Raw genomic sequence first — 25,596 nt, 5'->3', positions numbered from 1 at the left:
TGTTATTACATTTCTTTACAACTCTGTGACTGAAGAACAGAAATGAGGTTATTATTAAAACGTTATTAAACGTTTTGCTTCCTAAAGCTATGATTTCTGCCAGAAATGACCAGGAGAACCCTCAGTTTCAGGATTTGAGTGCTGGAAGGCTGTAAAGGATGTGCAACATTGTCCCCACATCTGTCAGCAGATGTGCAGTACTATGTAGCAATCTTGTTAAAGTCAAGGGGAGTTAATCTTCAGAACTGGGGCTGTTTGTCTGGGTTTATCTAGAATTATTGCCCCGTCTCTAAAGTTTCAAAACTTAGACAATCCAGTGTTCTGTTTGCTGTGGAGGGAGCAGCTCTGACCTCTGTGTGTTCTCTCATGCTGTCATGCTTTGTCCATGGTTGAGCTACAGCCTGTGAGGTCCTATTGTCAAGCCAATAGATAGTCTTAGAACCTCATGCATCACTTTCTTATTTTATGCTAATGGTACTAATTTTCATACTTTTTTACCTTGCAAGTTGCAGGATCTAGTATCTGAATTAATAAGTTATTTATTAACATCTATTTAACATTCTCCATTTATTGCTTTTAACACAAACCTATAATATTTTACAAGTAACAAGTTTATTCCATGCTGAATAAAAGAAAGAAAACGTTTTGGTCATGGAGCATTCTTCCAGTGAGCCACACCCGTGTTGCTCACACCTGAAGAAGGTTCCCAGCTGAAACGTTGTTTTCTTTTCCCAGCATGGAATAAACCTATTACTTGTTCCTTTGCAGCCTACACATGCTGACGCAGCTACCCACCTGAACTATAGTTTACTGCTGGAGATGGTGAAGCAGTGCTAGATAAGGCAGGAGACAAACGTGCTGTACTGTGAAAAGGGACAGTGTGATCAGGGAGCACAGTGGGTGTGTGAAAAAGGGAAAAGCAGCCAAAATGCTGTTCAGGCTGCAATTCAACCATGGACAAAACCGGTCATGAGAAAACAGAGGAGAGAGCTGCTCCCTCCACAGCAAGCAGAACACTGGATTGTTTAAGCTTTTACTCTTTAGACACAGGACAATAATTGTTGATAAACCCAGACAGTTCCAATTCTGAAGATCAAATCCTCTTGACTTCAGTGTTGCTACATAGCACTGCACAACTCCATGAATAAAGAAACCTAGTAACAGCAACTCATTGGGTCTCATTTGAGGCCAGTATAAATATTGTAGAGGTTCAAACGGCAAGCTGCAACATGCACATTGGCCGAGAGTGAAATCACAGCCAGGACAGCTAAGATGAGGATGTTTGGCTCAGGACATCCTCATGCTCCAGGCCTCTCTTCGTGTCAGAAGAATGAACGGTTTGTATGCCATTCTCTGCAAGAGCAATTGTACAGTTGAAGATCTAGGTTAAGTGGAATGGAAGCAGACTCTGGAGAAGTAGGGACTTTATGTAGTAAATGTACACATAAAATGGCTCAAGGAACAGCAAGGTAAAGTGAAACTGCAGACATACCTTGCATAATGCAGGACTACACCCACAACACACCTTGAAATATTGGCTTGCACAGAAGCCCATTAGAAGTGTTTCCCCACCAAGTTATGAAAATGAACTAGTCCGTACCTATAGAGTCCCTGAAAAACCTCAAATAGTGAATTCCACAACTGCCAGTATTTGCCCATTGTCCCAGAAACTCATAGCATACCATATTTAACTGGATTACTCTCTAACCATTTGTATTGGTTAGAACACAAGGAAGCAGATAATGAGACGCATACAACTTCCCAACTGCTAGTATTTTCCCTATTTATTGAAAAAAATATATTCATACAGGTCTTTTCCAGATCTATGGCTACTTTTTGAGGTCAAGGATTTCTTCCTTTATTCCTACTCTGGACACTGAAGCTCCAATCCATCTTCCAGTAATAGTGGTTTCATATCCAAAGACAGTGGTCACCTTCGCTTTATAAGGAACATCCAGGGTTCCCTTCTGGACAACAGCCTTGAACCTCACTGCCTTCCCAGGGGGCACCGTGCTGCTCAAGGTAGAGCCGTCAACAACCTTTGGAGGCAAGGCAGCAAATCAACACTTGGCATGTTCACTTTTGAGGAAGTACAATTAGCAAGAAGCTGTGGGGGGGGGGCATATTTGATTTATGCGATGAGACTATGGGGCTACTCTTCCCCTCCGTCTCTTATCTGTGAACACAGGAGTTTTGGAAATCACCAAGCAGTGGCTGGAGGAAGCTACCCAGGCTTGCAGTTCTAGCTCCAATTAGAGGAACTAAACAATGCTACACAAATATAAAACTGATTTTCTTTAAAGGATTTGACTAAAATTACAGAGTCAACAGTTTTAAAGTATTTCAGACATACACCCCCCCACCCTATGTAGGAACTCCAAAACCTGTGGTAGTCTCCCAAGATTAGAGATCCACACAAAAAGATCACAAGGGAAAAGGCTTTTTTCAGTACTACTAAAAGCCAAGGAGATGCCTTTGAGAGAAGAGGGAATATTTAGAAACCAAGTAACTGAATATTTCATTCAGCTGTTTACATGCTTCAGGAAGACCAATACTGATAGGGGCAAAGTATTAACAAATGGCTACAGTTCCTAGATGCTTAAAGGGAAGAGAAGTGACCAGGGGCTGATGGCATTCTACCAACCTTTAACCCCTCTGCAGATGCTCTGGTCCTTTACTCATGTTTCCCAGCAAAGTCTAAATGTAGTGCCCCTTCATACAGAGCAAACTGAAGTAGTGATGGACCAGTAAGTTCTATTGTGGATAGATGTACAAAAATAACTAATCCAGAGGATCCATTTGGGACTAGAATCCTAGGAGAAGCAATATGGATTTAGAAAAGGTAGAAGCTGCATTTAAAAGGGGCTTGCTTAAGCCTCTTGGATAGTAATTTTGAAGTTGGACAGAGGGCATTCAAGCTAATTTACGATTTTGCTTAATTCCCCAAACCTTTGACATTTCAGTTATCATGTCAAGAAAAGGAAGGTGTAAACTAAAGAGTGTTAAGTATTCAGAACCTACTGTACTGAGTGGATGCTGCTAGACTCTTGGGTGACTTCAATTAACTTGGGAGATGAATAGCTTGAAGGGAATGCAATATACAGTATAGCTCAGTATTCAGAAAACCGACTTGTATGTTCTGTACCCCTCACTGCAACCATCTTGCCTTAATTGAGCACGTTGAGCTAATGGGCATTTCCATTTAGGAATATCCAGCACTGAAAACCTACCCGTTTCATTTCCGTCTCTGTAAAGCTCCAGGTGTGACTTGTACTGACATCCAGGGTGACTGTAGTTTCATTCTCCGCAATCACTGGGATTCCAGCCTTGAAGGTTGTCGATGCCCCATCTGCCACAGTAAATCCATGCTCTCGGGAAAAGGAGCTTTCCAGGGTAAGAGACTCTGAAAGCCTAACCAGTTGAACATGAAATGCATTAATTTACCATTCTGACAAGTTGTCAACAAGAACTATTATACTGTATATTAGTTGGACTACAGAGTGATCCAGAAATTTGAGCTCTTTCCACACCTGATGGCCACTATTTAAGAAGTCAGAAAGGGAATGAACAGATAACATTGCCCAGAACAAGCACGTCTGTGCAGGCGTGTTATTGGAATTGGTTTCTAAATTGAGAACCAAGATAAGCAGGAATCAAACTGTGACCAAGAAATCCTTCGAAAGGACCTTTTGTTCAAATGGACAATTTTAGAGGAGGCAGGCAGTTAAGGTGTTGACTTGAAAGATGTCAAACCTAGTCAAGTATGTGGATGTATAGGAAGCTCTTGAGAACATCAAGAGCTCAGAACTGAATCCTGGATGCTGAAGCAGAGTGCAATTGCCTCACATCTCCACACATTTTACAGGGACCAACATAGTTCCACAAATTTGAGGGAAGAGCTTTGGTTGTTCTACAAGACCTTGGAATAGTTTCATACACCTAAATGCTGGCTTTTAGGGTCTCCCTGTGTGGGAAGGCCAGCTTGCACCATAAAAAGCATCAGGAAAGATCAACTTACTGGAAAGTGGCAGTGTAGGGAACAGTGCCTGCAGTGTTGTCACAGTCATGTTCCCCGACGGTCAGAAGGACATCGGAAAGGATCTTTGCAATGTTGACTTCAAAATCCAAGCTTAAGATTTTGCTAATGGTTTTATCTTGCGTGAAAGCAAGTATCCGGTAGCGATTGTAGTCAATGCCAAGATTCTGGGCTCTTTCAAGCCAGTCGTCTGTGGCAAACTTTGGTGGAGGAGCAGAGTAGATCTTCCCTTTATCTTTGGAGACACACCACAGATTGCCATCAGGAGAGAAGGCCATGAAATAGGCAAGTTCTGTCCAGCCTCCATTTCCAACAGTTTCAGCATTACTGAGCCAGTCTTGATTCATGTGACTTGGAGGTTTTCCTTTAACCAGCTTCCCTTCAGATGTCACAGCATACAGGATACCCTCAGGGTCAAAGAACAGAGAAGGGAAAAGCCATCCTCCAGTTCCTATCTTAGTAGCAACTCTGTACCTCCAGGACACGTACTCATTCTCAGGAGGGGGACCCTTGTAGAATTCCCCACTTTTTGTCACAGCATAGAGGCTGCCTTCTGGATGGAAGAAGAGGGAGTGAAACTGATCCCATTCTCCTTTGCCAACTCTCTTGGCTGTAGTCAGCCAGTCTTCATCCGGATTCACTGGAGGAGACCCTGCATAGATGTCTGCATTACGGACTGCAAACATTATCCCAGTCAGACTGAACAGGATGTGAGAGAAGCCTTTCAGATTTCCAACACGTTTCGCATGATGATAAAAGCTTTCATTGTAGTGAACTGGGGGTAATCCCATCTGAGCAAATCCTGAGCTCTCCACACCAAACAGCAACACACCTATGAACACAAATATTGAAAGAGAACCATGGGATGCATCACAACATTTTCTATTTAGATCTCTGATGAATATTCTCACAACCTCTACTGCTTTGCATGCATTATAATACAATCAAGGTTTCTAGTGCAGCCTACTATGGAGGGGAAAGCCATCCTCTCACAATCCAGTCCAACACAAATAGGTTACTGCACAATAGAAGGAGACCACTATGTTACCCATACACACAACCAGGAAAAACATACTCTTGAGCCATGAAAGCCACCCCATTTGCACCACCAAAGCACCTCAGGTCACAAAAGGAATGGACCCCTCTCTCACTAATGAGATGGCATTGGTTAGTCAGGAGCAATGTAGACAGTATCCTCTAGTTACAAATGAGGCACCTCTCAGGACAGGAGGAGAAGCCAAGCCCCGTGTGCTTACTTGGGAAGCATCACTGCATCAAAAAACCTTGAGCTAAAGACTCTGGGCATGGGGCTGCCTCTTGAGGAGTGGCATCAATGGTTGGTGCCCTCCCCATGCCCCTGATCCAGTGCACCAAAGAAGGAAACCCCAGAGGCATTGCATTTATTCAAGAACTCAATCTTCCAGCTCTATTCCCTCCAACTATACAGAGGCTGTTGTGACAGGAGTGGTCTTGCAGCTGAACTCCACTGCATTTCTGACCTGTGTATTTAGAACCATTAACCATAATGAAATTCAACTGTAGACCTTCATCCCTCAATTCTTAATTCTAAGACAAGGAATAGTTTTTTTTTCTGAACCAACAATTACAAACAGGCCAATCCCTCCCACTATCACTCTGAAGGTAGCTAGATTTCCACCCCATTGAGGAAGGGCAAGTTAACCCAAACACCGAGCAGCACAGACAGGCGTCATGAGCTCTCAGGATCAGGAGTACAGTGGTGCCAATGATACAAGTAACCACTGACTTCGTTCTTCAAGTTCTACAAGACTGAGCAACAGTGGTGTGCCAGCATGAACCAACTAGTGAAACATCTGGGGGAAAGAGAGGAGAAAGTGAACAAGTGGTGCTCATGCTCCTTTTCTAGGGGCAGCACATGAAATGGTTAATAAGCATGTCTAGTGATAGCCAAGATGGTAGTTATTAACCTTCAATGGCTAAAGCTTACTTCAAACAAGGGCCAGCATTACCACATGTTCTCTAACCCAGCTCTTAAGGGGGTCAAATCAGGAACCAGCTGGCTTACAAGCTTCCCCCACTTGTTCAGGTGCTGCTCCTTTCAAGAGACCTTGATGGGACACCCCTGCTTTCAAGCATTACTGCAACAGCAAGTCCAGGTTCAAGATCACCACTGAGCAGCTGTCAAGGTGGCAACCCAATCTGGAAGATCAAGATGTTTCTGGTACCCAAACAGCACCACAGCTCCATATACTCACTCATATTGTCTGCTGCTGAAGTCTTAACCTGGTCAGACAGTTGAGGTTAAGATGTTTCTTGCTGAAGAGGAGGTACTGTAAGTGTTCTATGCACCTGCAAAACAGTTCCACAGCCAAAGTAGTTATTTTAAGAGTGATCCCTTTTCTCATAGGGATGCCCATATTAAAACTTGGTACTTGACCACAATATAAAAAAAAACATACATCTTCCAAGTTAATTATCTTTGAATCAAACAATTTTAAAAAATGGCAGCAACTCTTCCTTTAGCAAGCATAGCTCACCAGAACAATGTGAAAAACGTTAGGAGGCATAATGTCACAAAAATAAAAATGAATACATCTTAAAACAGTGAAGAGCAGGGAAGACAAGTACACCAGTCCCTCACACTCTTCTAAAGGTGACAAGTCACGTTACTTAGACCTTTACAGTTTTTTTTAACCTCGGACAACTGAAAGCCCTCTTCACAACTCCGAGTAAAAAAAACTTCAATCATTGGAAGTGCACTTGCTTAGGATATAGTAGGCATTGTATTTGCCCCAAAGTTTGAAAAACGCAGACGCACTAAATCAAGTGCTCGAGACACCAGGATAGCACTTTTCGTAAGGCTACGAAAGACACCTCATCCTATTTGCGAAAAGCGGGTGTGAAAATACATGCTTAGTTATAGCTAAAACTCGGAAAGCTAATGCTTATAAATCCAAGGGACGGATGCACACAAAAACAGTACACAGCTCTTTCGTTCAAAAAAACTAAAAAAAAAATACTAAAACGCTCCCTAAAAACCATGCAGTACTCACGCTGGACCTCTTCCCGCCGCCCTTCAGCTTCAACTCCCCAAACCCAACACAACCACCCACGCAGCTTGTACAGCTGCCCCCTCTTTTAAACCCCGAGCTCCGCCCCTTGCGTGGAAAACAAAACAATGACGTCAGACAGACTGTCACGGGGTTTCAATATTGAATCAGAAACAGGAGATGGCGCACAGGATAAGGACAGCCAAAATCGCACTGTAGTGCAGTACAACGACGAGAAAATACCCGCCGTTTGAAATGCTGTGTATACGTGTGGATCAGTCTGTGCATGGACTGTGTACTGAGAGTCTCCGCACCAGAAATGCTTATTAAATCTCCAGTCAGTAAATGTGTTTGTGTGTGTGGCGGGGGGGGGCTACTTCTTTTCTTTTTCTACTCTATACTCTTTCCAGGATAGTTCATAATGTAACGCTTACGGCCGACAGGCACTGTGTAAGAGCCAGCTTACCAGAGCGGTGACGTCACCGCCCTTCCCTGTAATAGCAGGACCACAGCCACCAATGGGCTGTGGCGAGATGTCTGTTTAGCTCACCGGGCTGGGTCCCTGTTGAGTGACGCTGGAGTCCTGGGTTCGAGCCCCCAGCGGTCGCCCACCTGAACCCCGAAGCGTTATATCCACAATAGAGACCATACAGAAGTCACTCTTACTAATAATATTTCCCCCCATGTCTTTCTAATGTCGTTTCGACAACCACAATAAAGCCTCCACGCTTCTTTTAACCAAGTGATCGCCCTGTGTTTGCTGCTTCCTGAACCCGCGCTTGTTTTCACAGCCGCTTCTGACAAAATCCGTGTGATGTGTGATGTATCAGAATAACGGTGTCAAGGGGAAGACTAATTTGTATTTCAAACTTAGAAAAATGATCTATCTGTGGGTTATATATTAGGTTATATTACAAAAATGATCATTACATCACCACACGTATTACACAGCGTTCCTTTGTCAGCAATTTAATTCGGGAGTTTTATTACACATTTAGTATTTTGTATTTTTGGAACAAACACAGAGTAAAGCTCTGTTTGACAATATATGCAATACAGAATCACAAGCTCAAGGGCGCTATTAACCTGATTCTGCAATCCTGTGTCATAGTCGCTGGCTCACCGGCTTTGTGTAGACCTGTGATGTGGAATGAGACTCTCAGTACACAGTCCGCGTAAGACTTATCCACACGTATATATTTATATACAGCTCACATTCGTAAACGGAGCATTTCAAACGGCGGGTATTTTCTCGATGTTGTACTGCACTACAGTGCGATGTTGGTTGTCCTTATCCTGTGCGAAATCTCCTGTTTCTGATTCAATATTGAAACCCCGTGACAGTCTGCTTGATTCAGGGTAGAGTGCTCGTCTGTCTGACGTCATTGGCCTGCGTTACTCACACGGGGCGGAGCTCAGGGTTTAAAAGAGGGGGCAGGTGTACAAGCTGTGTGGTTGATTGTTTTGGGGTTGGAGTTTGAAGGGCGGCGGATACAGGTCCACCGTGAGTACTGTATGTTTAAGGAGCGGTTTAGTATTTTTTTTAGGTTTGTTGAACGAAAGAGCTGTGTATTGTTTTTGTGTGCACCCGTCCCTGGATTTATAAGCATAAGCTTTCCGAGTTTTAGCTATAGCTATGCCTGTGTTTTCACTGCTGCAGATTTTTTTTTAGAACTGATGTTTGACTCAAAGATATTTAACTTGGTGCTTCACCACTAATGTAAAAAAATACATCTTCCAAATTTTAATATGGGCATCCCTATGAGAAAAGGGATCACTCTTAAAATAACTACTTTGGCTGTGGAACTGTTTTGCAGGTGCATAGAACACTTACCTCCTCTTCAGCAAGAAACATCTTAACCTCAGCCATGTCTGACCAGGTTAAGACTTCAGCAGCAGACAATATGAGTGAGTATATGGAGCTGTGATGCTGTTTAGGTACCAGAAGCATCTTGGTCTTCCAGATTGGGTTGCCACTTTGACCAGTGGTCATCTTGAACCTGGACTTGGTGTTGCAGTAATGCTTGAAAGCAGGGGTGTCCCATCAAGGTCTCTTGAAAGGAGCAACACCTGAACAAGTGGGAGAAACTTGTAAGCCAGCTGGTTCCTGATTTTAACCCCTTAAGAGCTGGGTTAGAGAACATGTGGTAGTGCCAGTCCTTGGATCTGAATCCTGGAAGATTAATTGGATTATTGAATAAATGCAATGCCTCTGGGGTTTCCTTCTTTGGTGCACTGGATCAGGGGCATGGGGAGGGCACCAACCATTGATGCCACTCCTCAAGAGGCAGCCCCATGCCCAGAGTCTTTAGCTCGAGGTTTTTTGATGCAGTGATGCTTCCCAAGAAAGCACACGGGGCTTGGCTTCTCCTCCTGTCCTGAGAGGTGCCTCATTTGTAACTAGAGGATACTGTCTACATTGCTCATGACTAAGAAGTGCATCTCATTAATGAGAGAGGGGTCCATTCCTTTTGTGACCTGAGGTGCTTTGGTGGTGCAAATGGGTGGCTTTCATGGCTCAAGAGTATGTTTTTCCTGGTTGTGTGTATGGGTAACCTAGTGGTCTCCTTTTATTGTGCAGTAACCTATTGGTGGTGGACTGGATTGTGAGAGGATGGCTTTCCCCTCCATAGCAGGCTGCACTAGAAACCTTGATTGTATTATAATGCATGCAAAGCCGTAGAGGTTGAGAATCATCCGAGATCTAAATAGAAAATGTTGTGATGCATCCCATGGATCACTTTCAATATTTGTGTTCATAGGTGTGTTGCTGCTTGGTGTGGAGAGCTCAGGATTTGCCCAGATGGGATTACCCCCAGTTGACTACAATGAAAGCTTTTATCATCATGCGAAACCTGTTGGAAATCTGAAAGGCTTCTCTCACATCCTGTTCAGTCCCACTGGGATAATGTTTGCAGTCCGTAATGCAGACATCTATGCAGGGTCTCCTCCAGTGAATCCGAATGAAGACTGGCTGACTACAGCCAAAAAAGTTGGCAAAGGAGAATGGGATCAGTTTCACTCCCTCTTCTTCCATCCAGAAGGCAGCCTCTATGCTGTGACAAAAAGTGGGGAATTCTACAAGGGTCCCCCTCCTGAGAATGAGTACGTGTCCTGGAGGTACAGGGTTGCTACGAAGATAGGAACTGGAGGATGGCTTGTCCCTTCTCTGCTCTTTGACCCTGAGGGTATCCTGTATGCTGTGACATCAGAAGGGAAGCTGGTTAAAGGAAAACCTCCCACTCAAAAGGATTCCGACTGGCTCACTCATGCTTAAACTGTTGGAACTGGAGGCTGGGCAGAACTTGCCTATTTCATGGCCTTCTCTCCTGATGGCAATCTGTGGTGTGTCTCCAAGGATAAAGGGAAGATCTACTCTGCTCCACCGCCAAAGCTTGCCACCGACAACTGGCTTGAAAGAGCCCAGAATCTTGGCATTGACTACAATCGCTACCAGATACTCGCCTTCACGCAAGATAAAACCATTAGCAAAATCTTAAGCTTGGATTTTGAAGTCAACATTGCCAAGATCCTTTCCAATGTCCCTCTGACCGTCGGGCAGCATGACTGTGACAACACTGCAGGCACTGTTCCCTACACTGCCACTTTCCAGTAAGTTGATCATTCTTGATGCTTTCTATAGTGCAAGCTGGCCTTCCCACACAGGGAGACCCTAAAAGCCAGCATTTAGGTGTATGAAACTGTATACCAAGGTCTTATAGAACAACTGAACTTCCCTCATATTGGATTGGTCGCTGTAAATGTGTGGAGATGTGAGGCAATTGCACTCTGCTCCAGCATCCAGGATTCGGTTCTGCCTCAGTCCAGTTCTGAGCTCTTGGCTTCTCAAAACCTTCCTGTACATCCACATACTTGTCTAGATGTGATGGCTTTCAAATGAAGACCCCTCAACTTCCTGCCTCTTAAACTGTGCAGTTGACCAAAAAATGGGGAAACCCTTTGAAAAGATCCTTTCAAAGGATTTCTTGGTCACGGTTTAATCCCTGCTCAAGAGCTGACAGCAGCAGTTTTCTTAGGTTCTTGATTTAGAAACCAATTCCAAGAACACGCCTGCACAGACGTGCTCGTTCTGGGCAATGTTATCTGTTCATTCCCTTTCTGACTTCTTAAATAGTGGCCATCAGGTGTGGAAAGAGCTCACATTTCTGGACCACTCTGTAGTCCATAAACTAATATATAATAGTTCTTGTTGACAACTTGACAGAATGGTAAATAATGCATTTCATGTTCAACTGGTTAGGTTTTCAGAGTCCCTTACCTTGGAAAGCTCCTTTTCCCATGAGCATGGATTTACTGTGGCAGTTGGGGCATCGACAACCTTCAAGGCTGGAATCCCAGTGATTGCGGAGAATGAAACTACAGTCACCCTGGATGTCAGTACAAGTCACACCTGGAGCTTTACAGAGACTGAAAGGAAAGAGGTGGGTTTTTAGTGCTGGATTAACCTAAATGGAAATGCCCATTAGCTCAACGTGCTCAATTAAGGCGAGATGGTTGCAGTGAGGTGTACAGAACATGTAGTTCTATATTCAGAGGATATAGACTTGCATTTTGCATCCCCTTCAAGCTACACCTTCCTTTTCTTGACATGACAACTGAAATAGAAGAGATTGGAAACTAAGCAAAGTCATAAATTAGCTTGAATGCCCACTGTCCAACTTCAAAATGAACATCCAAGAGGCTTAAACAAGCCTATCTAAATGCAGCTTCTACCTTTTCTAAATCCCTATTGCCTTTCTGCTAGAATGCTAGTGACAAATAGATCCTCTGGTTTAAATCCAATTTGTGCTTTTAACCTTACCCACAACTGAATGTATTGGTCCATCACCACTTCAGTTTCCTTTGTATGAACGAGCACTACATTGGCAACTTTCCAGGCAATGGGTTTTGTCCCATTTTGACTCTGCTTGGAGAAGTGTAAGCAGCCATGGCTAGCATCTGCTGAGGAGTTACAAAAGGCTGGTAGAATACAATCGACCCCTGGTCATTTCTCTTCTCTTTAAGCATTTAGGAACTGCAACCATTTGTTAAGGCTTTGCCTCTGTCAATATTAGTCTTCCTGAAGCACGTTCTGTGGTTTCTAAATATTCCCTCTTCTCTCTAAGGTATCTCCTCTGCTTTTTGTAGTACTGGAAAATGCCTTTTCCCTTGTGATATCCTTTTCTGTGTGTTGATCGCTAACCTGGCCAGGAAAACTACAGTATATCTATTGTACCACAGGTTTTGCAATTCCTACATGGGTCGGGGAAGGTGTCTGAAATACTTTTAAAATGTTGACTGTAATTTGAGTCAAATCCTTAAAGAAAATCCCTTTATAGGCAGGGATTAGTTCCTGTTCATTTTCAATAACTTGGTGGGAATCAAGAATATTTGGATTATTCTTCAAAATACCCGGTTTTGTATTCGGGTAGTATTGTGAGCAGTTCTAATTGGAGCTAAAACTTCATGCCTGGGTAGCTTACTCCAGACACTGCTTGGTAATTTCCCAAACTCCCATATACACCGGTAATAGGGGCAGAGGGGAAGAGTAGCCCCATGGTCTCGTATAAATCAAATTTTCTTCCTTCACAATGAAAATGCTTTTTTTTTTCCCCTCCCTGGCTTCTTTCTAATTGTACTTCCATAAGTGAACATGCCAGGTGTTGATTTGCTGTTTTCTCTGAAGGTTGTTGACACCTCTACTTTGAGCAGCACAGTACCCCCTGGGAAGGCAGTGAGGTTCAAGGCTGTTGTCCAGAAGGGAACCCTGGATGTTCCTTACAAAGCGAAGGTGACCACTATTTTTGGATACGAGACGGTTGTTACTGGAAGATGGCTTGGAGCTTCAGTGTCCAGGGTGGAGATAAAGGAAGAAATCCTTGACCTCAAAAAGTAGCCATAGATCTGGCAAAGACCTGTATGAAGCATATTATTCAATAAATGGGCAAATACTAGCAGTTGTGAAGTTGTATTTGTTCTTCATAATTAGCTTTTGTGCTATCTAAGAATACAAATTTTGACAGTGACACAGGATTTGCAACCATGCCAAATTGTAAGATTATGTGAATATGGCCAATTATTTTTGGTCCCATGAAATGGAAGGGGGGGCTGTGTATAAAAAGAGCTGTGATTCCTATATGGTTCACCCAATATGTATGTAAATACCCTCAAATTAAAGCTGACATTGTGCACTTTAACCTCATCATCATCGTTTCATTTCAAATCCAATGTGCCGGTGTACAGAGCCAAGACAACAAAAATTGTCACTGTCCAAATACTTATGGACTGCACTGTAAATGCTTGGAGAGTAATCCAGTTGAATATGGTATGCTACAATGTTTTCTCCAGAGGTTTAAGGAAGATCTCTGAGAAACCAGACATGAGAAACTTCTTTAGAAGATTGCTGGATCTTCTCATCTGGTCAATCCAGGGTCTGGTTCCATTCCACTAGATCAGTTTTGTCCAGATCTTGAGTTATACAATGATTGCTCTTGCAGAGAAAGGTTATACATGTATGCCCTTCACTTTGCTGACACAAGGAGAGGACTGGAGCATGAGGAGGTCCTGAGCCAAACAACCTCATTTTAGCTGTTCTGGCTGTGATTTCACTTTCTCAGCCAGTTCACACGATGCAGCTTCCCATCATTTTACAGTATTAATGTTTTCCTCCAATGTGACCTGATAAATTCCTTTTATTAAATTGTGAGAATGTAATATTTTGTAATAACATTTGTAATTACTCATTATGTAATATAACAGAATAATATTCTGTAATATGCAATATAAGGTTCTTAATTAGAAACTCCAGTGGTGCCGATAGTCTCATATGATAATTAGGGAGAGAGAACAATAAGAGGGCTGTCTTGGCCCTATAGTGGTGAACGGGGGGGATTCCTTCCACTGTAAATGAGTTTTAATCATCTGTAGGTGACTGCAGTGAGAAGTTAAATTTAAATGGTTCTTTCTGGGAATTTATCTTTATACCATCTAGCCTCACCACACCCTTTCAGTGCTGCTACTTGGGGAATCCTGGTATCTGACCTGAAAAATTACTATTCAACTGTTTATTACAAGGGACACTTCATGCAAAGCTGATTCTAGATTCATTTGGTGGTGCTTTTGTAAAAGATGCATCTTTAACATCCTCCATTCATTGCTTTTAACATGGGCCTATAATATTTTACTGCTGGAGATGGTAAAGCAGTGCTAGATAAGGCAGGAGTCAGACATGTGCTGTACTGTGACACAGGGCCGTGCGCTCAGGGAGCACAATGTGTAATAAAAGGGGAAAGCAACCATAACACTGTTCAAGCTGTAACTCAACCATGGACAAAACATATGAGAGAGCTGCTCCCTTCACAGCAAACCGAACACTGGATTGTCCATTTTGACTCTTTAGACTTAAGGGGATAATTCTAGACAAACCCAGACAGTTCCAATTCTGATGATCAACTCCTATTGACTTCAGTGTTGCATAGCACTGCACAACTCATTGGGTCTCATTTGAGGCCAGTATAAATATTGTAGAGGTTCAAACGGCAAGCTGCAACATGCACTTTGGCCGAGAGTGAAATCACAGCCAGGACAGCTAAGATGAGGATGTTTGGCTCAGGACATCCTCATGCTCCAGTCCTCTCTTCGTGTCAGAAGAATGAAAGGTTTGTATGCCATTCTCTGCAAGAGCAATTGTACAGTTGAAGATCTAGGTTAAGTGGAATGGAAGCAGACTCTGGAGAAGTAGGGACTTTATGCAGTAAATGTACACATAAAATGGCTCAAGGAACAGCAAGGTATAGTGAAACTGCAAACACTTGGCATAATGTACACAACACAAAATAACCCATCAGAACATCCTGAAATATTAGCTTGTACATACTGTAAGCCTATTAGAAGTGTTTCCCACCAAGTTACAAAAATGATAGGAATGGATTAGTTCGAGTCCCTGAATGAAAACAAAACTAATGAATTCCACAACTGCCAGTATTTTCCTCATTGTCCCAGAAAATCATAGCATACCATATTCAACTGGATTACTCTCCAAGCACTTATGGCATTTGTATTGGTTAGAACACACAACCCCAGATAATGAAACACATACAGTGCCTTGCGAAAGTATTCGGCCCCCTTGAACTTTTCAACCTTTTGCCACATTTCAGGCTTCAAACAAAGATATAAATTTTTTATTTTATGTGAAGAATCACCAACAAGTGGGACACAATTGTGAAGTGGAACGAAATCTATTGGATTTTTGAAACTTTTTTAACTGATAAAAAAATGAAAAGTGGGGCGTGCAAAATTATTCGGCCCCCTTGCGTTAATACTTTGTAGAGCCACCTTTTGCTGCGATTACAGCTGCAAGTCGCTTGGGGTATGCCTCTATCAGTTTTGCACATCGAGAGACTGAAATTCTTGCCCATTCTTCCTTGCAAAACAGCTCGAGCTCAGTGAGGTTGGATGGAGAGCGTTTGTGAACAGCAGTTTTCAGCTCTTTCCACAGATTCTCGATTGGATTCAGGTCTGGACTTTGACTTGGCCATTCAAACACCTGGATACGTTTATTTGTGAACCATTCCTTTGTAGATTTTGCTGTATGTTTGGGATCATTGTCTTGTTGGAAGATAAATCTCCGTCCCAGTTTCAGATCTTTTGCAGACTCCAACAGGTTTCCATCCAGAATGGTCCTGTATTTGGCTGCATCCATCTTCCCCTCAATTTTAACCATCTTCCCTGTCCCTGCTGAAGAAAAGCAGGCCCAAACCATGATGCTGCCACCACCATGTTTGACAGTGGGGATGGTGTGTTGAGGGTGATGAGCTGTGTTGCTTTTACGCCAAACATATCGTTTTGCATTGTGGCCAAAAAGTTCGATTTTGGTTTCATCTGACCAGAGCACCTTCTTCCACATGTTTGGGGTGTCTCCCAGGTGGCTTGTGGCAAACTTTAGACGAGACTTTTTATGGATATCTTTGAGAAATGGCTTTCTTCTTGCCACTCTTCCATAAAGGCCAGATTTGTGCAGTGTAAGACTGATTGTTGTCCTATGGACAGACTCTCCCACCTCAGCTGTAGTTCTCTGCAGTTCATCCAGAGTGATCATGGGCCTCTTGGCTGCATCTCTGATCAGTCTTCTCCTTGTCTGAGCTGAAAGTTTAGAGGGACAGCCAGGTCTTGGTAGATTTGCAGTGGTCTGATACTCCTTCCATTTCAAGATGATCGCTTGCACAGTGCTCCTTGGGATGTTTGAAGCTTGGAAAATCTTTTTGTATCCAAATCCGGCTTTAAACTTCTCCACAACAGTATTACGGACCTGCCTGGTGTGTTCCTTGGTCTTCATGATGCTCTCTGCGCTTTCAACAGAACCTTGAGACTATCACAGAGCAGGTGCATTTATACAGAGACTTGATTACACACAGGTGGATTCTATTTATCACCATCAGTCATTTAGGACAACATTGGATCATTCAGAGATCCTCGCTGAACTTCTGGAGTGAGTTTGCTGCACTGAAAGTAAAGGGGCCAAATAATTTTGCACGCCCCACTTTTCATTTTTTTATTAGTTAAAAAAGTTTCAAAAATCCAATAGATTTCGTTCCACTTCACAATTGTGTCCCACTTGTTGGTGATTCTTCACATAAAATAAAAAATTTATATCTTTATGTTTGAAGCCTGAAATGTGGCAAAAGGTTGAAAAGTTCAAGGGGGCCGAATACTTTCGCAAGGCACTGTACAACTTCACAACTGCTAGTATTTGCCCATTTATTGAATAATATGCTTCATACAGGTCTTTGCCAGATCTATGGCTACTTTTTGAGGTCAAGGATTTCTTCCTTTATCCCCACTCTGGACACCGAAGCTCCAAGCCATCTTCCAGTAATAACCGTCTCGTATCCAAAGATAGTGGTCACCTTCGCTTTGTAAGGAACATCCAGGGTTCCCTTCTGGACAACAGCCTTGAACCTCACTGCCTTCCCAGGGGGCACCGTGCTGCTCAAGGTAGAGGTGTCGACAACCTTCAGAGAAAACAGCAAGTCAACACTTGGCATGTTCACTTTTGGAAGTGAAATTAGCAAGAAGCATTTTAATTGCGAGAGAAGAATATGAGACTATGGGGCTATTCTTCCCCTCAGACCCCATTATCTGTGTACATGGGAGCTTTAAAAAGTTACCAAGCAGTGTCTGGAGCAAGCTACCCAGGCATGAAGTTCTAGTTCCAATTAGAAGTACTGCACACAATACTACCTGAATACAAAACAGGGTATTGTGAAGAACAATCCAACCATTCTTGAATCCCACCATGTTATGTAAATGAGCAGGAACTAGTCCTGGTCTATAAAGTGATATAAAAACTCAAATTACAGAGTCAGTTTTAAAGTATTTCAGACACCTTCCCCTCCACCATGCAGGAATTCCAAAATCTGTGGTACAATATCCCAAGATAAGAGATCACAAGGGAAAAGAATCCCCCCCCCCCCCAAATACTACAACAAGCTACAGAGATGCTTTAGAGAGAAGAGGGAATATTTAAAAACCACAGAAACAAAAGTAACTGACCGATTTCACTCCACTGTTTACATGTAATTGGTTAATTCCCAGTTAACATGTCAAGAGTAGCACATACAGTTATTTGGATGCTGCTAGATGAATAGCTTGAGGGGAATGCAATATGTAGCTCATTCAGAGAATATAGACTTGCATGTTGTGTACAACTCACTGCAACTATCTCACCTTAATTGAGTGTGTTGAGCTAATGGCCATTTCCATTTAGGAATATCCAGGACTGAAAACCTACCCGTTTCCTTTCCGTCTCTGTAAAGCTCCAGGTGTGACTTGTACTGACATCCAGGGTGACTGTAGTTTCATTCTCCGCAATCACTGGGATTCCAGCCTTGAAGGTTGTCGATGCCCCAACTGCCACAGTAAATCCATGCTCATGGGAAAAGGAGCTTTCCAAGGTAAGAGTCTCAGAAAACCTAACCAGTTGAACATGAAATGCATTATTTACCATTCTGTCATGTTGTAAAGAAGAAATATTGCACATTAGCTTATGGACTACAGAGTGATCCAAATTTGGCCTCAAGAGCTCTTTCCACACCTGTTGCCCAATATTTTGGACTTCTGAAAGGGAATGAAGAGAACATTGCCCAGAAACAGCAGGTCTGTGCAGGCATGTTCTTGGAATTGGTTTCTAAATCGAGAACCTGAAGATAAGCTGTCGCAGTCAGCTCTTGAGCAGGATTCTAACTGCGACCAAGAAAAGGACCCTTTAAAAAAAAAAGGCAGGAAGTATGCGGATGTACAGGAAGGTCTTGAGAACATCAAGAGCTCAGAATAAGACTGAGGCAGAACTGAATCCTGGATGCTGGAGCAAAGTGAAATTGCCTCACATCTCCACACATTTACAGGGACCAGCATAGTTCCACAAATTTGAGGAAAGTTCAGTTGTTCTATAAGACCTTGGAATACAGTTTCAGACACCTCTAAATGCCGGCTTTTAGGGTCTCCCTGTGTGGGAAGGCCAGCTTGCACTATAAAAAGCATCAAGAATGATCAACTTACTGGAAAGTGGCAGTGTAGGGAACAGTGCCTGCAGTGTTGTCACAGTCATGTTGCCCGACAGTCAGAGGGACATTGGAAAGGATCTTGGCAATGTTGACTTCAAAATCCAAGCTTAAGATTTTGCTAATGGTTTTCTTGCGTGAAGGCAACTATCAGGTAGCGATTGTAGTCAATGCCAAGGTTCTGGGCTCTTTCAAGCCAGTTGTCGGGGGCAAGCTTTTGCAGTGGAGCAGAGTAGATCTTCCCTTTATCCTTGGAGACACCACAGATTGCCATCGGGAGAGAAGGCCATGAAATAGGCAAGTTCTGCCCAGCCTCCAGTTCCAACAGTTTCAGCATGAGTGAGCCAGTCGGAATCCTTGTGAGTGGGAGGTTCCCTCCAACTATACAGAGGCTGTTGCGACAGGAGTGGTCTTGCAGCTGAACTCCACTGCATTGACCTGTGTATTTTAAACTATTAACCATAATTTGTTAGACAAGGAATAGTTATTTCTGGACCATCAATTACAAACAGGGCCAGTCCCCCACATTCACTCTGAAGGTAGTGAGATTTCCACCCCATTGAGGAAGGGCAAGTTAACCCAAACTTGGAGCAGCACAGACAGGTGTCATGAGCTCTCAGGATCAGGAGTACAGTGGTGCTGATGGTACAAGTGACCACTGACTTCCTTCTTCAAGTGCTACAAGATTGAGCAATAGTGGTGTGCCAGTGTGAACCAACTAGTGCAACATTAGGGGGAAAGAGTAGAAAGTGAACAAGTGGTGCTCATGCTCCATTTTCTAGGGGCAGTACATGAATTGGTTAAGCATGTCAAGTCTAGTGACAGCTAAGATAGTAATTAACCCTCAATGGATAAAGCTTACTTCAAACAAGGGCTACAGGATTCAGATCACAAGGGCTGGCACTACCACATGTTCTCTAACCCAGCTCTTAAGGGGTTAAATCAGGAACCAGCTGCCTTACAAGTTTCTCCCACTTGTTCAGGTGTTGCTCCTTTCAAGAGACCTTGATGGGACACCCCTGCTTTCAAGCATTACTGCAACACCAAGTCCAGGTTCAAGATGACCACTGGTCAAAGTGGCAACCCAATCTGGAAGACCAAGATGCTTCTGGTACCTAAACAGCACCACAGCTCCATATACTTACTCATATTGTCTGCTGCTGAAGTCTTAACCTGGTCAGACATGGCTGAGGTTAAGATGTTTCTTGCTGAAGAGGAGGTAAGTGTTCTATGCACCTGCAAAACAGTTCCACAGCCAAAGTAGTTATTTTAAGAGTGATCGCTTTTCTCATAGGGATGCCCATATTAAAACTTGGAAGATGTATTTTTTTACATTAGTGGTGAAGCACCAAGTCAAATATCTTTGAGTCAAACATCACTTTAAAAAAAAAAATCTGCAGCAGTGAAAACACAGGCATGGCTATAGCTAAAACTCGGAAAGCTTATGCTTATAAATCCAGGGACGGGTGCACACAAAAACAATACACAGCTCTTTCGTTCAACAAACCTAAAAAAAAATACTAAACCGCTCCTTAAACATACAGTACTCACGGTGGACCTGTATCTGCCGCCCTTCAACCTCCAACCCCAAAACAACCAACCACACAGCTTGTACAGCTGCCCCCTCTTTTAAACCCTGAGCTCCGCCCCGTGTGAGTAACGCAGGCCAATGACGTCAGAAAGACGATCACTCTACCCTGAATCAAGAAGACTGTCACGGGGTTTCAATATTGAATCAGAAACAGGAGATTTCGCACAGGATAAGGACAACCAACATCGCACTGTAGTGCAGTACAACAACGAGAAAATACCCGCCGTTTGAAATGCTCCATTTATGAATGTGAGCTGTATATAAATATATACGTGTAGACAAGTCAGTGCGCGGACTGTGTACTGAGAGTCTCATTCCACATCACAGGTCTCCACAAAGCCGGTGAGCCAGCGACTATGACACAGGATTGCAGAATCAGGTCAATAGTGCCCTTGAGCTTGTGATTTTGTACTGCATATATTGTCAAACAGAGCTTTAATCTGTGTTTGTTCCAAATATACAAAATACAAAATGTGTAATAAACCACATTTATTCTGGAGCCCCTTATTCTGGAAAGCTCCTTTTCCTATGAGCATGAATTTACTGTGGCAGCTGAGGCATCAACAACCTTTAAGGCTGGAATCCCAGTGATCGTGGAGAATGAAACTACAGTCACCCTTGATGACAGTACAACTTATACCTGGAGCTTTACACAGACTGAAAGGAAGCAGGTAGGTTATCAGTACTAGATATACCTCAGCACCAGAAATGCTTATTAAATCTCCAGTCAGTAAATTTGTGTGTGGGGGACAACTTCTATTCTTTTTCCACTCTATACTCTTTCCAGGAAAGTTAATCATCTCTTCACATCCACAATAGACCATACAGAAGTCACTCTTACTGAAAATACTTCCCCCATCGTCTTTCTAATGTCGTTTCGAAAAGCAAAAAAAAAGCCTAAAACACTTTTTTTACCCCAGTGATCGCCCTGTGTTGGTTTCTTCCTGAACCCGCGCTAGTTTAACAGCTGCTTCTGACAAAATCCGTCTGTGTGATGTATCAGAATAACGGTGTCAAGAGGAAGACTAATCTGTACTTCAAACTTAGAAAAATGATCTATCTTTGGGTTATATATTTATTGGGAAATATTAAAAAAATGATCATTACATCAACACACGTATTACACAGCGTTCCTTTAATTTGTTAGCAATATAATTCGGGACTTCTATTAAACATTTAGTATTTTGTAAATTTGGAACACATACCTGTAGGAAAGCTCTCTTTGAGAATATATGCAGTACAGAATCACAAACTCAAGGGCGCTATTGACCTGATTCTGCAATCCTGTGTCAGTCGCTGGCTCACCGGCTTAGTCGAGACCTGTGATGTGGAATGAGACTCTCAGTACACAGTCCACGCAAGACTTATCCACACGTATATATTTATATACAGCTCACATTCGTAAACGGAGCATTTCAAACGGCGGGTATTTTCTCGTTGTTGTACTGCACTACTGTGCGAAATCTGCTGTTTCTGATTCAATATTGAAACCCCGTGACAGTCTTCTTGATTCAGGGTAGAGTGATCGTCTTTCTGACGTCATTGGTCTGTTTTCACGCAAGGGGCGGAGCTCAGGGTTTAAAAGAGGGGGCAGCTGTACAAGCTGCGTGGTTGGTTGTTTTCGGGTTGGAGAGGTGAGGTTTTTTTAAAAGTATTTTTAAGTTTTTTTTTTTGGAACGAAAGAGCTGTTTCATGTTTTTGTGTGCACCCGTCCCTGGCTTTATAAGCACAAGCTTTCTGGGGTTTAGCTATGGCTATGCATGTGTTTTCACCTGTTTTTTAACGTTTCAAAAGAATTCGAAAAAAGGATGGTGCCTCTTTCGTAGTCTAACGGAAAGTGCTATCCTGACCTCTCAAGCAGTTCATCAGTGCGTCTGTGTTTTAAAAACTTTCTCATACTGTAGGGTCAAATAGAATAGCTAATATATCCTAAGCAAGTGCACTTTCAATGATGGTTTTTACTCGGAGTTCTGAAGAGGGCTTTCTTAACCTCGGGCAATCGAAAAGTGAAGGTCAACAGCGTGAGGGACTGGTGTACTTGTCTTCACTGTTTCAAGATCTGTTCCTTTTTTTAGTTTTGTGACATTATGCCTCCTGATGTTTCTCATAATGTTCTGTGAGCTATACTTGCTGTAGGAAGAGTTGCTGCTGTTTTTTAAATTGTTTGATTCAAAGATAATTGGCTTGGAAGATGTATGTTTTTTTTTTTAATATTGTGGTTAAGTACCAGGTTTTAATATGGCCATCCCTATGAGAAAAGGGGTTACTCTTAAAATAACTACTTTGGCTGTGGAACTGTTTTGCAGGTGCATAGAACACTTACAGTACCTCCTCTTCAGCAAGAAACATCTTAACCTCAACTGTCTGACCAGGTTAAGACTTCAGCAGCAGACAATATGAGTGAGTATATGGAGCTGTGGTGCTGTTTGGGTACCAGAACCCTCTTGATCTTCCAGATTGGGTTGCCACCTTGACAGCTGCTCAGTGGTGATCTTGAACCTGGACTTGCTGTTGCAGTAATGCTTGAAAGCAGGGGTGTCCCATCAAGGTCTCTTGAAAGGAGCAGCACCTGAACAAGTGGGAGAAGCTTGTAAGCCAGCTGGTTCCTGATTTAACCCCTTAAGAGCTGGGTTAGAGAACATATGGTAATGGCAGCACTTATGATCTGAATCCTGTAACCCTTGTTTGAAGTAAGCTTTAGCCATTGAGGGTTAATTACTATCTTAGCTGTCACTAGACTTGACATGCTTATTAACCATTTCATGTGCTGCCCCTAGAAAAGGACCATGAGCACCACTTGTTCACTTTCTCCTCTCTTTCCCCCAGATGTTTCACTAGTTGGTTCACGCTGGCACACCACTGTTGCTCAATCTTGTAGCACTTGAAGAAGGAAGTCGGTGGTTACTTGTATCATTGGTACCACTGTACTCCTGATCCTGAGAGCTCATGATGCCTGTCTGTGCTGCTCAGTGTTTGGGTTAACTTGCCCTTCCTCAATGGGGTGGAAATCTAGCTACCTTCAGAGTGATAGTGGGAAGGACTGGCCCTGTTTGTAATTGGTCCAGAAATAACTATCCCTTGTCTATTAAGGCTTAAGAAATGAGAAGTGAAGGTCTACAGTTGAACTTCATTATAGTTAATAGTTCTAAATACGCAGTCACAAATGAACTGTTCAGAGTTCAGCTGCAAGGCCACTCCTGTCACAACAGCCTCTGTATAGTTGGAGGGAGAAGAGCTGGAAGATGAATTGGATTCTTGAATAAATGCAATGCCTCTGGGGTTTCCTTCTTTGGTGCACTGGATCAGGGGCATGGGGAGGGTACCAACCATGGATGACGTTCAAGTGATGCAGTGATGCTTCCCAAGAAAGCACACAGGGTTTGCCTTCTCTTCCTGTCCTGAAAGGTGCTTCATTTGTAACTAGAAGCAGTTTAATCTACATTGCTCATGACTAAGCAATGCATCTCATTAATAAGAGAGCTTTTGTGACCTGAGGTGCTTTGGTGGTGTGAATGGGTGGTTTTCATGGCTCAAGAGTGTGAGTGTTTCCTGGGTGTGTGTATGAGTAACCTAGTGGTCTCCTTTTATTGTGCAGTAACCTATTGGTGTTGGACTGGATTGTGAGAGGATGGCTTTCCCCTCCATAGCAGGCTGCACTAGAAACCTTGATTTGTATTATAATGCATGCAAAGCCGTAGAGGTTGTGAGAATAATCATCAGAGACCTAAATAGAAAATGTTGTGATGCATCCCATGGATCTCTTTTAATATTTGTGTTCATAGGTGTGTTGCTGTTTGGTGTGGAGAGCTCAGGATCTGCCCAGATGGGACGACCCCCAGTTGACTACAATGAAAGTTATTATGACAATGCGAAACGTGTTGGAAATCTGAAAGGCTTCTCTCACATCCTGTTCAGTCCAACTGGGACAATGTTTGCCATCCATAATGCAGACATCTATGCAGGGTCTCCTCCAGTGAATCCGAATGAAGACTGGCTGACGACTAGAGCCAAGAAAGTTGGCAAAGGAGAATGGGATCAGTTTCACTCCCTCTTCTTCCATCCAGAAGGCAGCCTCTATGCTGTGGCAAAAAGTGGGGAATTCTACAAGGGTCCCCCTCCTGAGAATGAGTGTGTGTCCTGGAGGTACGGGGTTGCTACGAAGATAGGAACTGGAGGATGGCTTTTCCCTTCTCTGTTCTTTGACCCTGAGGGTATCCTGTATGCTGTGACATCAGAAGGGAAGCTGGTTAAAGGAAAACCTCCAAGTCACATGAATCAAGACTGGCTCAGTAGTGCTGAAACTGTTGGAGATGGAGGCTGGGCAGAACTTACCCATTTCATGGCCTTCTCTCCCAATGGCAATCTGTGGTGTGTCTCCAAGGATAAAGGGAAGATCTACTCTGCTCCTCCACCAAAGTTTGCCGCTGACAACTGGCTTGATAGAGCCCAGAACCTTGGCATTGGGTACAATATGTACCAGATACTTGCCTTCATGCAAGAAAAGCGTTAGCTAAATCTTCAGCTTGGATTTTGAAGTCAACATTGCCAAGATTCTTTCCAATGTCCCTCTGACTGTCGGGCAACATGACTGTGACAAAATGGATTGGAGCTTCAGTGTCCAGAGTGGGGATAAAGGAAGAAATCCTTGACCTCAAAAAGTAGCCATAGATTTGTATGAAGCATATTATTCAATAAATGGGCAAATACTAGCAGTTGTGAGGTTGTATGCGTTTCATTATCTGGGGTTGTGCGTTTAACAATACAAATGCCGTAAGTGCTTGGAGAGTAATCCAGTTGAATATGGTATGCTACAATGGGCAAATACTGGCAGTTGTGGAATTCAGTATTTTTGTTTTTCAGGGACTTGGAATGAATATGTTCCTATCATTTTCATAACTTGGTGGGGAAACACTTCTAATGGGCTTCTGTGCAAGCCAATATTTCAGGGTGTTCTGACTGGTTATTTTGTGTTGTGGGTGTAGTCCTGCATTATGCAAGGTATGTCTGCAGTTTCACTTTACCTTGCTGTTCCTTGAGCCATTTTATGTGTACATCTACTGCATAAAGTCCCTACTTCTCCAGAGTCTGCTTCCATTCCACTTAACCTAGATCTTCAACTGTACAACTGCTCTTGCAGAGAATGGCATACAAACCTTTCATTCTTCTGACATGAAGAGAGGAGCATGAGGATGTCCTGAGCCAAACATCCTCATCTTAGCTGTCCTGGCTGTGATTTCACTCTCAGCCAATGTGCATGTTGCAGCTTGCCGTTTGAACCTCTACAATATTTATACTGGCCTCAAATGAGACCCAATGAGTTGCTGTTACAAGGCTTCTTTAGTCATGGAGTTGTGCAGTGCTATGTAGCAACACTGAAGTAAA

The 25,596-nt window shown here is 43.0% G+C and overlaps 1 protein-coding gene and 1 pseudogene across 6 annotated transcripts; one reads left to right on the top strand and one right to left on the bottom strand.

The window, feature by feature from the left end:
• Positions 1 to 1,766: 1,766 nt before the first annotated feature.
• On the bottom strand, positions 1,767 to 21,690 carry LOC148641916 (uncharacterized). Of its 5 annotated transcripts, none has more exons than XM_088617439.1 (5): positions 20,175 to 21,690; positions 19,769 to 19,859; positions 4,019 to 4,868; positions 3,231 to 3,411; positions 1,767 to 2,039 (listed from the first exon to the last, which is right to left on the bottom strand). In XM_088617439.1, the coding sequence occupies exons 2-5, from the start codon at positions 19,806 to 19,808 to the stop codon at positions 1,830 to 1,832; spliced, it is 1,281 nt and encodes a 426-aa protein (XP_088473565.1). In that variant the 5' UTR covers positions 19,809 to 19,859; positions 20,175 to 21,690; the 3' UTR covers positions 1,767 to 1,829. The 5 variants fall into 5 exon arrangements, with proteins under 5 accessions (XP_088473565.1, XP_088473566.1, XP_088473568.1 ...); XM_088617440.1 differs by having other exon boundaries at positions 20,320 to 21,690; XM_088617442.1 differs by having other exon boundaries at positions 21,420 to 21,690.
• LOC148641915 (uncharacterized) lies at positions 8,400 to 24,926 on the top strand (annotated as a pseudogene). Its single transcript, XR_015929672.1, has 4 exons — positions 8,400 to 8,503; positions 21,809 to 21,848; positions 22,521 to 22,614; positions 23,997 to 24,926. The product of XR_015929672.1 is annotated as an uncharacterized LOC148641915 (transcript).
• The last annotated feature ends 670 nt before the right edge of the window (positions 24,927 to 25,596 follow it).

Source organism: Lepisosteus platostomus, chromosome 23, assembly GCF_059453375.1.
Source record: "Lepisosteus platostomus isolate fLepPlt1 chromosome 23, fLepPlt1.hap1, whole genome shotgun sequence".
Taxonomy (NCBI): domain Eukaryota; kingdom Metazoa; phylum Chordata; class Actinopteri; order Semionotiformes; family Lepisosteidae; genus Lepisosteus; species Lepisosteus platostomus.
This window is presented reverse-complemented; position numbering and strand designations above follow the sequence as displayed.

Excerpts from the sequence above, each read along its gene's own strand:
- LOC148641916 (XM_088617439.1), bottom strand. The coding sequence starts at position 19,808 with ATGTCTGACCAGGTTAAGACTTCAGCAGCAGACAATATGA. Across the intron at positions 4,869-19,768 it reads TTCAGCAGCAGACAATATGA|GTGTGTTGCTGTTTGGTGTG; the intron begins GTAAGTATATGG and ends TTGTGTTCATAG. Across the intron at positions 3,412-4,018 it reads CCCTACACTGCCACTTTCCA|GCTTTCAGAGTCTCTTACCC; the intron begins GTAAGTTGATCT and ends TCAACTGGTTAG.